The sequence below is a fragment of the Euprymna scolopes genome, chromosome 3 (assembly GCF_053919585.1).
Source record: "Euprymna scolopes isolate OS-2025 chromosome 3, ASM5391958v1, whole genome shotgun sequence".
In the NCBI taxonomy this organism is placed as follows: domain Eukaryota; kingdom Metazoa; phylum Mollusca; class Cephalopoda; order Sepiida; family Sepiolidae; genus Euprymna; species Euprymna scolopes.
Genome location: NC_136484.1, coordinates 77091535 through 77108906, shown reverse-complemented (window position 1 = coordinate 77108906; position 17372 = coordinate 77091535). Strand labels below are relative to the sequence as shown.

Here is a 17372-nt window from a genome sequence, read left to right as displayed (position 1 = left end):
ATAAGGGGAGAAAAAATATGTTTTACAATTTGTCATTGTACAGAGGGAGAAAACTAAGAGATTCGTTTTTTTTTCATCTCATAATTTAGGACGCTCTGACGATATATATTTTTTTTTATTAAATACAAAACGTTAAAAAAAGAAAACTGCGACGATTTTTTTTATTGTAACAAAAACAGCGCCAAAAATACTTCCATACTTTAACGAAAGCGAAACACGACAAGGGCATACAACCAACAAGGGCAATTGATTTTTAAAGCACGTAAACTTACAAGTTAAAACAAAATAATTCAACACAACGAGCTTTCTTTCTTTCTTTTTTTTTAAATAGCAAATTTTTTTTAGAAAATAAATTATGCAAATTTAAACATTTATATACAGTTTATATAAGTTCAAAACAAACCTTCAGATTACCATCCCCAGAAACAAATGGCTGAGATAAGTTACCGCTAAAAAGCGTAAAATTTTATTTTCCTAAATAAAAAAACAACTTAATTTTAATCAATTTTTGTGATTTTTGGAATATAATATCTTCATTCCATGACAAGTAGGTATACGATAAAGTTTTTCTTCATCTTTGTTTATCGCTATAAGTGCCAATCTTAAAAAGAACGGTGAGTCTATTAAAGAAGTTGAATTTAACGTTAGAATGAGAAATGTTCTTAACTTTCACATCTATTCATTGAGATATAATTGTGTTGAAAACCTTATAGATAAATAACATTTAGACTTTTAATCATAAGAACGAAGTAAAATGAAGGTGTTTATGTTCGCCAGCATGCTGCTGAGTCTCTATTACTCCTCGGCATTTAGGCAAACTTTGTTCGCAGGCTCGAGCAACTTCATATTCCCGCCGACAATCAGAAAATCTCTACCTGTCGACCCGAAGTATATAAAAGATTTATTGCGGCATTATTTAAAGTAAAACAGATTTAAGCACAACTTTCAGTCGTAAATGAAATCCGAATATAGATCTAAAAAGATATTTGCCAAAGTATATTGAGAACGTGTTTTCGAAATTTTTTGGTGAGGGTGTAAAATAATTCCTTGATATATTTACTGTTCATTGTCATGTATTATTTAAAAATCAAATTGATATATCAAAATGTAAACAGAAGAATTTTTTCCTCAAACTTCAGGGGACATTGACCGTTTTCCTTTTAAATTTGACCCATTTTTTCTTTTTTAAAATATCTTTTAATTTTGCCTAATAATACGGCAAGCAATATTTCAGATACTTTGGAGCGACAAAGTTTCAGAATGCCAGCGGGAATCATAGATTACACTAGTCGACGGGCAGAGAATCCCTGAATGCTAAGAAATCGTCATCGCCAGGAGCTCTTGAACCAATGTGTCTGATCCATGCTGATAGGAAGAAGCAATGAAACCGATTAAAATGATTAAAAATGACAACAAAAATATAAATTTCATTTCAAATGAATTTAAATTAAACAGTGATATCTTACAACATGAATCCAAATATTCGATAAAATCTAAAAAGAAAAAATATATAGGTTATTGAATCTGACATGAGTCCGATGGAAAAAAAGGTATTTCTTTTTTCAATTTATTTCAGAATAATTTTTCGTCTGATAAATCCGACATGTTTGTTGTTTATTTTTTCAATCATTCATATTCGTTTTTTTTTCCGATATTGATTTTAAAATGCCTCATATTTTTTTAGTGAAAACCAAATCGAAACAATAAATAGATAAATAAAAAAGAATAAAATCACAAAAACAAGAAAAACAAAAACACAAAAACAGTAAAATATAGCAACAATCACGTGAAATAAATCAAGAAAATAAATAAAATATATCAAAATATCACGTGATACTCGCTACTTGCATCATACGTGTCTCTTTGTGTCTTATACCTCCCGACCGTGTAAGTGTTCTTTCTTCAAACCCGTTCGTTCGATTTCCAGTGGATAATTGGTTAACAACAGACCCTGTGTGCCAGTCCGGATAGCTTCCAACGGCGTTACTCTTACAAAAGAATCCTCTAATGGTGTATTTAAACTGTGAGTTACCGTACGCATAGAGAATTGGGTTAACGAAGGAATTAGCATGACTCAATAATATGGCCACTAGCATTATGCTCGGGTGTGGCTGGTATGCAACGCCTTTAAAAATAACAATACAATTAGAAATATGGATGGGAAACCAACAAACGATGAATAATAATATGATAAATACAAGACTCTTAGCAGCTTGGAAATCCTTTCGTAGAAGATGCCAAGAACAGTTAATTGCAATGTTTGAATTTGAACCGACCGATTCCAAGGACCTCATCATCTTCAGCTGTCCGAGTATAGCTGTATAGATGTACGCGTTCACAGCTGACATGAACAAAACGGGTGGAATGATGCACCCGAAGAAATTGAAATAAACCATATATTTCAGATCGATAACGCCCATAAAACTGCACATTCCGTCTTCAGTGGGGCCTCGATTCCATCCCATCATGGGAACCATTCCGACGACAATAGCAACAGTCCACCCGATTAGAGTGAGGAAGAGGGCGAACCGTGGCGTGAAGTGTTTGGTGTAAAAATATGGCATTTTTATGGCGACAAACCTGTCGATTGCGACCATCACAAGTCCATTAACGGAGCACTGGGTGAGCAGAACAAGGGAGGAGTTAACGAATACGCATCCATAGAAATTTCTGGGTAGGCCTTTGTAGCTGAGGATAGCCAGCGGCTCAACCAATATACCAACGAGCAAATCAGCGAGGGCAAGGCTGCCGATGAAGACATTGGTTGTCGTCTGCAAACGACGATTCTTATACATGGCTAATAAAACCAAAAAGTTGCCAATTATAGTCAAAACTGCGATTAAGGCCTCACAAACGATATACGAGATAGATCCAGCGTCCATATTAAATTTTCTGATAGTGTGGAGGAGCTCTTAATTGTTCAATATATGACATGTATGCATCGTAGTGGTTAGTTCCTATTGGTAGACATACTGAAGATAGAAATGAACAAAATAAGATAATAATCATGCGAGAATAGACAAAATAATGGATTTGGGATTTTCTTTCTTGTATCTTTTTGTTTTAAACATCATAAACATAATGATAATCCATGTCGAAGAATTAGTTTTATTTTATCAGCTCAGTTCTGTATTCACATAAAAAAAAACACAAAAAAGTACATCATTGATTTGAAGCGATAAAAGAAATTACTACTGGAAGAGCAGTAAAATATAAATCCAATCTGAAAGCGTTTGATTCATTTTTATCTTATCGTGCATTTTTCTTTTTGGGTTCTTTGTTTTGGGTATTTTCTTTTTTACGGTTTTTGTATTTGTATGATTCTGAAACAATAATAGAGCTTTCTTAATAGGATTTAACGCATTTTAATTTTAATCCGCCATTTTACTTCTGTTTTCAATTTTTTTCCATATACTTTTATATATACATTTTACTTCTTTTTCCATATACTTTTTTATATACATTTTACTTCTGTTTTCCATTTTTCCATTTCGTTGGAATTCCTCCTGAAATGAATACATTTACGCAATGTTAAAAGCGTGTCTTGTTTCACGTTTATGAAAAAAAAAACTATGAATTATATTTGCTTATACATTAAACAATAAAATAATGTATGTTGTTTCGGTTGATCTGAGTTCCGTACCAATTCGGCATTGCAACTAATACACTTTGGTGTGACCTTTTATAAATAAACACTTATTAAATGCTGTCATTAAAGGACATATTTATGTATATCTTAAAGTATATTGTCAAAGCGGTGATGCGTATCGACTTCCGTTGTTTTTTGATTGGCTGTTGATTTTCGTATCGAAAATCAGTGGGTGTCAACCATTTATATCAAAACAAGCGATATTATCAGTAAGGAAACAAATGACAAAGAACTAAGTGCTCTCACGGGATAGAATTCTATTTACGGTGTGTTATGAGCGATTTAGCAAAATGTTTTCTTCTTTTTTTTAGTTCTAACAGAGTTAATGTATTTATTGCTACTAATCGACTGCTTGACAATTATTTAAGTCGTATAACGTTTCTATTATATATATATATATATATATATATATTATGTTATATTATATTATATTATATTATATTGGATATAATTATCTAATTATGTATTATAATATATTAAGAATATGCAATTATATCTACAAAATAGATCTAGTTTTAAGGAGTTACAAATTATGTACCACTAAAATAGACACAGCAGTATATAACTACAATATATTCAACATATACTCTAAAACATTAATATAAATAAAATAATAAAGATAGATTTTATGCACACTGAATATTTGTTAGAATATTTAAGAATGCGCTTTAAATATTTTCCCATCAGAATTTTATTAAAATTAAGTCAAAGTTTCTCATTGCGATACAATTTATGCCTAACATTCAACAAAATTATTTGATATTTTCAAGGAACTTTATGACTTTTTCACAAATAATTATTATTTTGGAATAACTATTAGATATAATTAACAATTGGTTATGAATACCTATTGAATATAATAAACTGTCATGAATAACTATTGCGTATAATTAACTATTCGTTATGAATAACTATCGAGCATCATTAATTATTTGTGTATATTTTTACTATTAATATTATAGATAAACATATTTTAACTAGTATGCAATAACAAAATAAATAATATTCTTTACATTTCCTATTGATAAGCAGTTTAATAGACAACAAAGATAAAGATCAAATACTTATTTAAAATAAAAACCTTCCTAAAAGATCATTTTTCCAAATCAATAAATAGAATTTCAAAGTTGGACAATTCCAAGAAATCAACTATTTTAGTCGCTGAACGGTATGTGTTGCTTATAAAACGGTTTGTTTAATCAAAATGATTATTTGCACTCGACAAAACTACTAAACATTAAAAGATTTATTTAAATGTTTATCGATGATGTAAAATCTAAAGTTTTATGATTTCCATATTTGTTCGTCGATTTTCTTTCCTTTGAAGAAATTGTCTGATTTCTATTGAAACCATATTAAAAAAATTGAATTACAAACGTTTTCTTAAAATAAAGATGCTTGATTTTCTATTCAACATGATCGAAACATTTTTTTTAACAAGTCTATGATATTAATTCGGATTAGCAAAATTAACGAATTCAAAGGAAAATGTGAGATTCATGAACGGATTTTTTGAAAAACATCACCCCCTAAAAATAATGCATTTGTAAACTTTTTTAGAAAAAAATCGACACAGGCTTTGTAGTTCGATAATTTTACTCATACTTAGAAAGAACTCTTTTATACGTTTAAAGTAAATTCAAAAGAGAGAGTATCTAATTAGTATTCAGTCTCGTCTCTCCTTCTTGAACACCAAATAAAAGTACGTGACATCACCCACTCTCTCCACATGTCACACGATTAGCGCTCCCTTTAAAAAGCTAACCACAAAAGGCTTCGTGTATGTACACCATGTAATCAATATACAAAAGTGATTAATTCATTAGTTTGTACGTTTTAGCATATGTGTACGTACGATGTGCACAAGTATATGCATACAATATGGCAGCAGGACACAGAATAAAGATTTCTTTGTGTAGTTTTTAACAATCTTCTTACCAATGATATCATCTTTTATTCTCTTTTAAGTAAATCAACTATATGAATTAACATAATTTTTGTTCATAATAATTAAATTTTATATCATATCGTAAATTTAATTCTTTTTTTCCCACAAAATTATCTTTGCATTAGCCAATGGCAGGCCTTCTCTCACAGGAAGACGCTGCCGACTTTTAATTACAATTGAGACGACTGCGTGCGCGCGCGCGCGCGCGCGTGTGTGTGTGTGTGTGTGTGTGTGTGTTAAAGTACAGCTATTTGCACAATTTTTCCATTTTGATCTAAATTTATAAATATATATCTATTAAGAAATTTTATCTACGTATGGATAAAATAGAAGTAAAAATCCGATTAGATTGCTATCTAATTTACATACGTGCTTACGGTGCAGCGAACACACTATGTAAATTCGCTGAAAGGAAATTGTCAGTCTTACTCTGAATGCTAAAATATATTCAGAAATATTAAACAGTGATTGTAGCAAAACTCACTAATACTTTCCTTAAATAAGAACTCTCCAGTGTGCAGAAATATAAATATTGATCGATGTTTGTATTAAACTGCATATATTAAAAAGTATGTTTTTAATGTTTTTATATACTAGACTTTTAGTGATAGACATCACATCTTTAACTGATTATGCCTATCTCTCAGAGAGTTGGGGGTCGTTACTAACCTTGTCATTTAGAGTTAATTTTGATTTTGGTCAATTAGCTAGTGCTGCTTGTTGTTTGTTTTATTAAGCAAAAACCAGTAATCACTGAATTATTTGGTTTTCGTTTTGGAATGGACGCTTTTGTTGTTAGTAATAGAATATTTAGAGAAAAAAAAATACAAGTAAAAAAAAAATGTAAAGAAATTAGAAGGTAAGATAAAAAAACTAAAATAATTCTGTGGTTAAAATAAATCTTTTACAACTTTCAGAGAGTTTTAAATTTTCTTTTTTACAAAAAACAAAAAAAACAAAAAAACAAAAACAAAAACAATTAGAGCACACGCTTTTCAAGAATAAAATAATATTTCTCAATGAAGACAAATGCTAATATTATCTAATTTACTTATATACTTACTAAAACAATATTTAAAAAAACCTAATTGATTCTTTATGATCTTATTTAATGTTGTAATTTATCATAGTATAACATTATTAGTGTGTGGTATGAGAGCAATAATTTACAGTTTGCTTTTTTTTTCCGATATACTTTAGACGCATTAATAATGAAAACGCATCGACACTAAATCAAACCAATCTAATAATAAATGGCAAATAATAATAATTATTGTTGTATTAGCTACATGTTCTTATTATTAGAACAGTAAAATCTGTAAAGGTGAATTATAATAATAAATAAAAAGTATTACAAGAAATACCACGAATTAAAAAATACTTAAAAATGTATAAATAAGAAATTAATGGAAAAATAAAAAAAGATGAAGAAGGCATATTAATATAAAAGATAAGTATACAAAGTCATTCTATCTCTCCGTCTTCTTTTCTGTCCGATTCTCTATTTCTTTACACACACATATAAAGATAGATAGATAGATAGATAGATAGATAGATAAACATTTATAGACAACGAAATCAAAAAAGAATGATCCCTAAAACATGTTAAAGTCATCTGATGAAAAGCTCACAGCTACGACTAATAAAAAGCACGTATCATATTCAATTTATGTATAAAATGAAACTTGTCTGCTATTAATGCTTGCCATTAATGCTTCCCCATAAAATATAAACCCAACATCCACAGCAGTTATAAAGCACCGTATTTAGAACATTCTTCATAACAAACACAAAACTGAAACAAAGATATTTATCATTATGGTTATTGATCAATTTCGAATTTAACCACTGAACCCTGACTTTATAACCGATCAATTATAATTTTATACAATTCATTTTATTTTAATATTTATTCTTATATAATAAATACTCGAATTTCATATTAAAATTTAGAAGTGAAATTACTGAATATTTTATTATGAAATATTCAGTAAAATTCTCAGTAAACGAAGAACTGTCTTTTGCCCATGTTCACTATCTCTTAATGACTTTCTTAAGTCGCCTTTAAAGTTTAGAAACACGGTGTTATCGGCTACTTCATCGAGTTTTTATAACAACAACAACCACAACAACAACAACAAAAATAATTTATATACAATTTCCTTGGTAATCTCGACAATTATCTGGACGATATTAAAAAAAAAAGTTTTATATACTTGTATATTATAAAAAATTACAAACAAATTCTAACAAAAGTTTCTTCAAAATAGTACATAGAAAATAGCAATAATTTATATATATATTATGATATATTATAATTTTTTTAAAAGAACAGTGAAGTGAAAATTATTTATCTTACAAAATATTTTAATTCAGTGATTTAAGTAGCGGTTAGAGGAATTGTGACCAACAGAGGAATATGTCCTCGAACTACTTTTATGATAATCAAAACGACTATTGCTTGTTAGATTACATATCAAAATAAAACCTTTTTTATCAGAACACGAAAGATAGCTATACTATCCGACATATAAAGAAGATCTTAAATAGCTTTTATTTATTTAACTCTACCGATTAATAACATAGAGGAAACTCTCACTCACTTTATATAAGACGATTTAGCATAAATTTGGACAGTTTTTGTCTAACTGAGTTGTCGACACTTTTTAAATGCATTTAAGTATCTCTATAAAATAATAAATTCCATGCATCTGTATAAAACCTATGACAGTTTGTCTGTCACGTTTAAAATAATATTGTCATCGATAAACGCGTAGAGTGAATCAAGGTATCTAAAGAGTCTCTCTTTATTTTTTATCTAATAATAATAATAATAATAATAATAATAATAATAATAATAATAATACTAGTACTAATAATAATAATAATAATACTAATAATAATAATAATTATAATTAGATTAAGTTTTATAAAGGATCTTAAACATATTGAATACCAAATTGTTTACTTTAGTTTGATTTATTTGTTTTTCAAAGGTAATCGAAGAATTGATTTGTTATCGTATTTTTAGAGGTTAGACCGAAGAATAAATCTGGTCCATTAAAAACTATGGGATTTTATTTTCATTTAATAAGTAACAAAAAACTAAAAATGGAATCGTATCTTGAATATAGCGATCATATCGGCTGCACATTCCAAATGTTCTAACAGTTTTACATAATTAAACCGGTAAGGCATCACAGACTAAAGGCTATATTTAAACTAAATCTGTTAAAGGATTATCAATTCGTAATAATTAAACCCATAAGTTGATTAATTTCCTGTATTATTCAGAACTGAGCCCATCTCTTCTGTCTTAATGCAAACGTACCTTTTTTTTTGTCTAATAAGAATAGAAAATTAGGAATAACATTTTCTGGTCGATTCTAAATGGAATTATAAATGTTGCAATTTATGTGCGATTATTTTCAGTTTAGTTTTGCATTTTTTTTACGAATTTCATTAAACGTTGTATGGTTGAATAATTATTTTGTTTAACAAATCTAAGATCGCATGAAAAAAAAAGCTTTGCGATTTTAATTCCATTTTATAAGTGCGAATAAAGTAGAAATACGATTATGAAATCGAAGTAATGCAACTGTTAATGAATTAATATTTTCAATAGACAAGCTCACTTAATGTAATTATTTCGCAAATGGACTATCCCAGTTCACACAGTTTTATCTTAAATATACTGCCACAGATAATAAAGAGATATTTTCAATGTATCGGTTCAATAAATACATTTATACTTTGAATGCACCGTTCTAATTGTTAAATTATTTCTTGAATGTACCGCAATTATTATTGCATTTATATCTTGAATGTACCGCAATTATTATTACATTTATATCTTGAATGTACCGCTTTAATTAATACAATTATGTATTGAATTCACAGCTCTAATTATTAGGATTATATTTTGAAAGTACCGTTTTCATTAATAGAATTATATCTTGAGTATACCGCTTTAATCAAAACAATTATATCTTGAAAGTACCGCCCTAATTGTGACAATTATATCTTGAATGTATTGCGTTAATTAATACCATGATATCTTGAATGTGCCGCTATAAAAATTATATCTTGAATGAATAATTATATCTTGAATTAATACATAGTATATTAATGTATCGCTTTAATTAATACAATTAAATCACGAATGTATCGCTTTAATTAATGCAATTATATAATAAATGTCTTTAATAAACATAATTATATATTGAATATCTCGTCTTAATACACACACGCACACACACGCATATATATATATATGAAATGTGCGGCTTTATTTAATACCATTAAATTAAAAAAAAAAAAAAAAAAAAAAAAGAAAAAAACAAAACAAATGGTTTTTGAATCTACCGCTTCTGTTAATACACTAATATTTCGAATATACAACGTACTTAATATAATTATATTGTGAATGTGCCGCTCTAGTTAATATGTCTAAATACACTGCTCTATTTTTATACAATTATATTTCGAATCAAACTTTCCAATTATGATTTTCATGAAAAACCTTCAATTAATACAATTAATAGTAATCATTCAGACTCCATGTTTCACAAGTTCTCAGACATTTCACATAATATAACAAGTTAAAATCATAAGAAACAGATTTCCTCCAAATAAATGATAGAATTCATTTTTTGTAGCTTTGTAGAATTAGTCTGTTTCTTTAAGTCAAGATCGATTGTATTTTAGATATTTAGCTCTGCCTGTACTGCACCTCGTCTCTCAGTTTTGGAATCTATCTGGAGCAATATAAGACAGCTTTTCTTTTTGATCATGTTTTTGTTTTGTTGCTTTGATAAAAAACTTTCTTTTTTTCATGGTTGTTTAAAGACTTTAATAATGTCACTATTTGCTTAACTTCATATCGTTTCTTTGCTTTTTTTCATAACATTCTTCCAAGAGCGTTTTTTTTAACCGAGTTTTGGGTTCTGCTCGTCAAGTGCCAAATCGTTGGAAAGGGAATTGGAAAACCGCGAATCATTTGACATGTTCAATTGTTTGTTGATCCTGTGATCGTGACGCAATAAAATAGGAACTCTTTTGTGTGGCGGAAGACATAACGATGTACCAAATGGAATATGTGTTATTTGCCGTCGCAATTGCTTCTCGCTGGTTTTCTGAAAGAGAAAAAATAGTACAAAATATAAATCATGTGAATAACACACGAACAGCAAACACATAAAACATTACAAGTATTTGCATATAATATGCGAGGAGCACAGAGGCGCCTCGGTTCACGAATGTCTCCAGATTATGAACAGATTGGCCCCATGAACATATTTGCGAACAATTTTTATTTTAAACACAAACTGTTGTGATGTATGTTTGAACAGATAAGTGCAAATTCATCTACTATTTCCCTATTGTAATATCTTGCGTTGTTGTACTCAGATTTGCGTCTTGTAAATACTTTTCTATTGTGTTATACTCTTAAATGTTTCAAGTAGGAAAAATATTGATAGTTTGGATTTCTGAATTAATGTTTATGGTTCAGGCCAGCAGATTTATTGGGTTTACATTAATTTTAATGGGAATGTTACTGCAGGTCGGGAGGCGGTATAAAGATGCACTATAAAGTTGACACAGAGACAAAAAGGTAACAGCGATAGCAAAGAAAGAATGAAAAACGCTGAAATTCGTTTAAAGACGACGGATCATCATTTATTTACCAAAAAGAAATAAATGCAAGTGCAAATAGGCGCTGGAGGAGGTAACTAGATGACAGTGAGTACTGGACGTCAGCAGGCACTGGAGGGGAGAAGCGGACGACAGTGGATACCGGAACCGGGCTGCTTGACGTCAGTAGGCATTGGTATGGGTAACCGGGTGTTGACAGGCTCTGAAATGAGTAGCCTGACGTCGACCGATACTGGAATGGGTAACCTGACAGCTACAGGCACTGAAACGCTGTTTAGCACTGAGAGAGGTGCTGAATGCTGCAAGAGGCGCTGAGGGTTGCAGGAGAAAAAAAAAAAAAAAAAAGAAAAAAACCCGTTTACGTACGCAATTGAGCGCATACACCGGGACGATTCGAAACGCTCTATTTTTCACTGCAACATCGGCCACGATAAGTCTACTATCAGCATTCGCGTAAACAACGCTAACCGTTGCAGAAAGGGTGCGCCTAACTAGCAAAGAAACTCCCTTACTATGACGATTACTGTATGCTGAAAAGATATCGTAATGCCTCTCCAGCACACGATGATCGTCAACGGAATCGTAGTGAGTCTCCTGCAACGTAGCCACATTTATATTCATAGACATAAGATCCCTCAGTACCCTAGCGGCTTTGCTTACGTTCAAACTAGCCAAGCTCAAGAACGTGACCATTATACTTATTCATCAACAACCACCGGCTTAAATTCTTTAGGGACAAGGATGCCGCAGTATTGGGCGAAGTTGCTCGAAAACAACTTGGTCGTTACTCGTCCGTCCCACGCAGTGCCTCAAACATCCAAGAAGAATGTTTCAGGGCCGTGTAAAAACAAGGGTGGACGTAAATAGGGACCCTTCCTTCGCACTTAACTGCCAGCTGTTTGCGGAAGTCATGCCCTTCTTCCACAAACTTTATCTTGGGATACGCCCCCTTAGCTTCGTCGATCATACTCCACAGGACGCAAGTGACGCACGAAGGTCATTATTAAGGAGACGTCTTGGAAATTTTTGGAGTTGGTTGTCTTTATCTCATCAACTTTCTCCAACTGATTCAGAGGGCTCAGCAGCCCCCTATGACGTTGCGTGATGTAGGTATCAGCGTGAAAGGGATCAAAATCACAAATCCGGTCTCCAGGCAAGAAGGAGAGCTTCCTTGTCTTCTCTCTCCTTATCGGAAATTCGGAGGCAGCTCTGCGGTTGCATGAATTCGTCGGCCTTTCCGAGATAAAGAGCGGGCACCAGCTGGGGGAAACAAAAAAGGATGGGGATTTTCGTTCAGCCGGAAGAGAATATTGATTGATTGAGATGTTTGATAGTTATGGTTAGTCAAGTCTGGGTGGAATGTTTCTTCTTTGCTGTTTAGTTTAGTGTTTTAGTATCACGTCGGGGTCACCACTTGTTGCAGCGGGTCGGGAGGTAGTATGGAGATGTGCCAATCGACCGTAGAGCTATAAGGTAGACACAGAGGAAAACAAAAATAAATAAAATAACGGACAATTCTGGTTTGCAAACTTTGCAAGTATGTTTGTAAATTTAATCATGAACAGTATTGGGAACTTTCACAGAAAAATATCATTAACTGAAAGTTATGTTGATGTAAAAAGTACAAAAATAATTAAACGTTTTAAAAATGTATTTCTTGGTAGAAAGCTGTTATATTTTATTTGTAAAACCCCGTCAACGATGTTATGCATTTAGTCGAATTTGTAACCATGTTTGTTTATTTGTTTGCTTGTTTGTTTTTTCAATCTAGTGTGCAATCATCATTCATTAGTTAAAATATTGGTTATAGTTAAAGTTAAAAATGTTTGGGATATTTTGGTTAGAGGTCAGGAATAATGTAAAATTCGCACTTTTGGCGTAACTGCATCGTAGAAATTGTTATTTGGCCCATATTGTAGCGAATATGACTTCGAACTTGATCATTGAACTGTTACTTAAAAGTCAATTTTAACATTTTGACGGCATTTCAACTTACAACTTGAAATGTTTTTGTTTTATGATGTTTTTTTTTAAAGCTTGGTTTCATTCTTTTATTTTTGTTTAGATTATTTTATAGTGTAACGACTTTACACGATCTTTTTTAATTGAATAATTTATTGAACACATGTAGCTATTCAATCCATAACAAGGAAGGACAGTGCGTGTTTATGTTATTCCAAACGTTATTAATGTGTAAATCACAGTATTTTAATCGATAGAAGCCTTATTGTACCAATACATTTTTATTGGTACAAAAAAAAAAGACATTGTTAAAATAAAAAAATGAATATAAAAGCCCCCCCCCAGGCAATTCCGTATAGATATAGTTAGTCTAACTTATGATATTTTTCTTAAAACAAATCAGACTCAAACAACAAATTGCTTAACAAATCGATACTTGATTCGAACTAACCTATTTTTTCGTTTATTCCTTTTACCGTGTTATTGGAATGAACATTTTTAAGGAAAACTGCAAGACAGCAGTAGGATTTGAAGTCAGAGTTCTCATCTCTTAGCCTTTTGCTGTGATGAGGCCCACAAGGCTGTGGTGCTTGATTTTAGGGTTGGTTTCCCTAGTCTTCACCAAACCAAGGGCACCCACAGGATAGTGGGGTAGGGGTTGGTAGTGTGCCAGGGCATGTCCACACATCGGTGGGCCATAACACACTACCTCTGGGGTTTCCTACTACTCCGAGATCTCCTATAAGTTTAGCCTGCGGCCGCAAGGCATCCAGTTACCGTGTGTGGCCAATATATATATATATATATATATATATATATATATATATATATATATATATATATATATATATATATATATAGAGAGAGAGAGAGAGAGAGAGAGAGAGAGAAAGAGAGAGAGAGTAAAAATTCCCCAGGCAACGCCGGGCATCTGCTAGCACACACACACACACACACACACACACACACACACACACACACACACACACACACACACACACACACACACAGACACACACACACACACATAAATGAAATACGTATTATATACGTTTGAAGCCAAAACAACGCATTATTACAAAATAAACAGGTATTTATTTGTTTGAAATTTATATTAAAATTCATAAATATATTTCGAAGGAAAACTTCATCTTCAGTATGTCTTTTTTTTTCGCTATGTTGTTGTTGGAGCAGAGAATAAGCAAATAGAATCCCGTTTGTTGTTTCTACTGTAGTTTTTTTTTAATCTCGGAACGGTGCGTTTGGTCACACGGAATTCACGTTACGATGTTTTTTTCTTAGAAGCGCTGGTTGAGTTTAATTAAAAAAACTACCGCGGAAATAACAAACGGGATTCTACTTGATTATTCTCTGCACCAACAACAACATGGCGAAAAAAAGACATACTGAAGATGAAGTTTTTCTTCGAAATATATTTATGAATTTTAATATAAATTTCAAACAAAATAAATACCTGTTTATTTTGTAATAATGCGTTGTTTTGGCTTTAAACGTATATAATACGTATTTCATTTTATTCAAACTCAACCAGTGCTTCTAAGGAACAAAATGCTAACACACACACACACACACACACACACACACACACACACACACACACACACACACACACACACACACACACATATATATATACACTGTTGTTTAGACAGTCGTTTCGTTTCCAGCTTCAGCCTTTTGATTGTCTCTTAGATCTGAAGAGCTGTGACACAGCGGAGCAGTTTATCTAACACAAAATTGTCGGTAATAAAAAAAACCAATTGAAACGTTTTCCTTAGATTTCGAAATAAATTTACATTAATTATTTCTAACCTCCAATTATATACCCCCACACTCATTCTGGTCGGTTCTCACTACCGCTAACAACAGCATTAAATTTCCGAATCCCAGCAACGAAAATGATTTACACATTTGCCCAAGATAATCAGAAGTAATTCCGGATACATTTAGAGAAGCATTAGACATTTACGGCCAGTGTTACTCGCAGACGTGTTGCTTGTGACCGCGATTGCTGTCAGTGTCACACGCGGTTCGTAAATAACAGTATTACATTGATCAGTGAAGTCTGAATATGTCCGTAGTTTTGGATGGGCATTGTTTTCTGAAAACAGGTTGAATTTTACGAGCTGTGTTTGAACGGCAGTTAAATTGTGATTTAGTATGGCTGAAGAAGAAAAGCAAAATGAGGTTATGAAATGTGGACCAAGAAAATCTAAATGTTGATAAAAGAACAAAACAACAACGCCAAAGAAAACAAAAGAAAACGAGAGGAGAAATTTTACAGACTTGCAAAGTCTTACAGTATGTTCTGATCTAAGTAAACAACCAACACTGAAAATGGCTTTTCGCTTGCACCAGGCAGGTCAAGTCACGATGTCACGCGTGAAGCCTATATAGATATTTTTTCCTGTTTAGAAGTGCGTGGGAGTAATATATAATAGGATTAATATCTATATATCTATACTCCTATTAATCCGTTTTCTTTTGTGTGTGCATTGATATTCATATAAAAGCACTCTTTTCTAGTTATTCAGAAAATTACAATTTTCTTATATATTGGTTGTGGGACAACATTCACTAGCAAAAGATCTAATTTGCATATTCTTTTTAACATTCATTTTAATTAATCCCTATTAGTTTTTTCGGTTTTCTTATAAGATGATCATCTTTAGTTTACTATTACTATTCATGCAGATATTCTCCATGATTTATACTTGCGTAATATTTGCGTAAAATGGTTATAGTAAACAAAAAATTGTTTCTATATATATTTATGTATACGTATATATTTTTGTTTAATCTATCTATCTATCTATCTATCTATCTATCTATCTATCTATAAAAAAAATGAACGTGTGTGTGTGTCTGTGTACATTTCCCTACGCAATAATTCTGTCAATTTTTAGTCTACAGACTCAAAATTTGATATACAGGGTACTGAGATTTGAGAAAATCGATGTGATCGGTTTTTGGCCAAACATTTCGCGATTAAGGGGTCAAAGTTCAACTATTTGACCTTTGACAACTCTACCAAACTCCTTCAACAATTTTGGGTCTACGCACTTGAAGTTTTAGATATAGGCTCCTTGGGCATGGATCTTATTTAATAACTTGATTTGAGCCCAAAACAATAAACTTTAAGGGTTCATAATAGAAGTCAAAATTAAAAAAAATTGACCTCTGCGATCTCTTCCAAATTACTCAGACAATTTCTAGTCTAAATATTTGAAATTTGACATAAAGGGTATTCAGAGATAGGGCAAGCTTTTTCATCAGTTTGTGTTGAAAATTTTTAGTTACCAATATATAAATGTATGTATGTTTGCATGTCTGCCTTAAACTTTCGACGGAGACGACGGATTTTCTCAAGATTAGTATCGTTTTGAAGCATGACCTTTCATACGACAAATATCGAAAAATTGACTAAAAACATTAATATCTTCCCATTTCAACTAGGCACTTTCCTACAGGGGGGAGTCACTTTTTTCGCCGATATTTTTTAAAGTTATCCTCTCCTTTAGATTATCTAGCCTTAATTTAAAAAAAATGTCGCTTCTGGTTTGGCGGTGGTCGTAACAGCATGAACGGTAGGTTTTACCCCGTTCCTTTCCCCCTTTGCGGTACGGGTTCGAGCCTGCCTTCCTACTACCACTTTTTTTTTTTTGCTCAACATACACATCCAAACACTCGGGCAACGCCGGGCTGAAATGCTAGTATATCTATAAAAGTGAAAGTGTCTGTGTGTGTGTGTGTCTGTCTGTCTCTGCAGGTTTCTCTACGCAATAACTTTGTCAATTTTTAGTCTACAGACTCGAAATTTTATATACAGGGTACTGAGATTTGGGAAAATCTTTGTGATCGGTTTTCGGCCGGAAATTGGCTGCTAAGGGGTCAACGTTCAACGATTTGACCTTTGACAACTCTACCAAACTCCTCCTACAATTTTGTATCTAAACACTTGAAATTTTAGATATAGGTTCTTTGGACATGGATTTAACTTAATAACTTTATTTGAGCCCAAAACTGTTAATGTTAAGGAGTCATAATAAGGGTCAAAGTTAAAAAAAAAATGAACTCTGCGGTCTCTACCAAATTGCCCAGACAATTTATGGTCTAAACATTTGAAATTTGACATAA

The 17372-nt window shown here is 31.8% G+C and overlaps 1 protein-coding gene across 2 annotated transcripts in view; it reads right to left on the bottom strand.

Moving 5' to 3' along the window:
* Positions 1-1425: 1425 nt before the first annotated feature.
* Positions 1426-17372, bottom strand: part of LOC145256382 (adenosine receptor A2b-like) — a 250566-nt gene continuing 234619 nt past the window's right edge. For both annotated transcript variants that reach the window (XM_080115216.1, XM_080115225.1), the window contains exon 2: positions 1426-10732. In XM_080115216.1, the coding sequence (XP_079971342.1) occupies positions 1827-2882 (1056 nt within the window). In that variant the 5' untranslated portion in view covers positions 2883-10732 and the 3' untranslated portion in view covers positions 1426-1826. The remainder of the gene's footprint in view (positions 10733-17372) is intronic.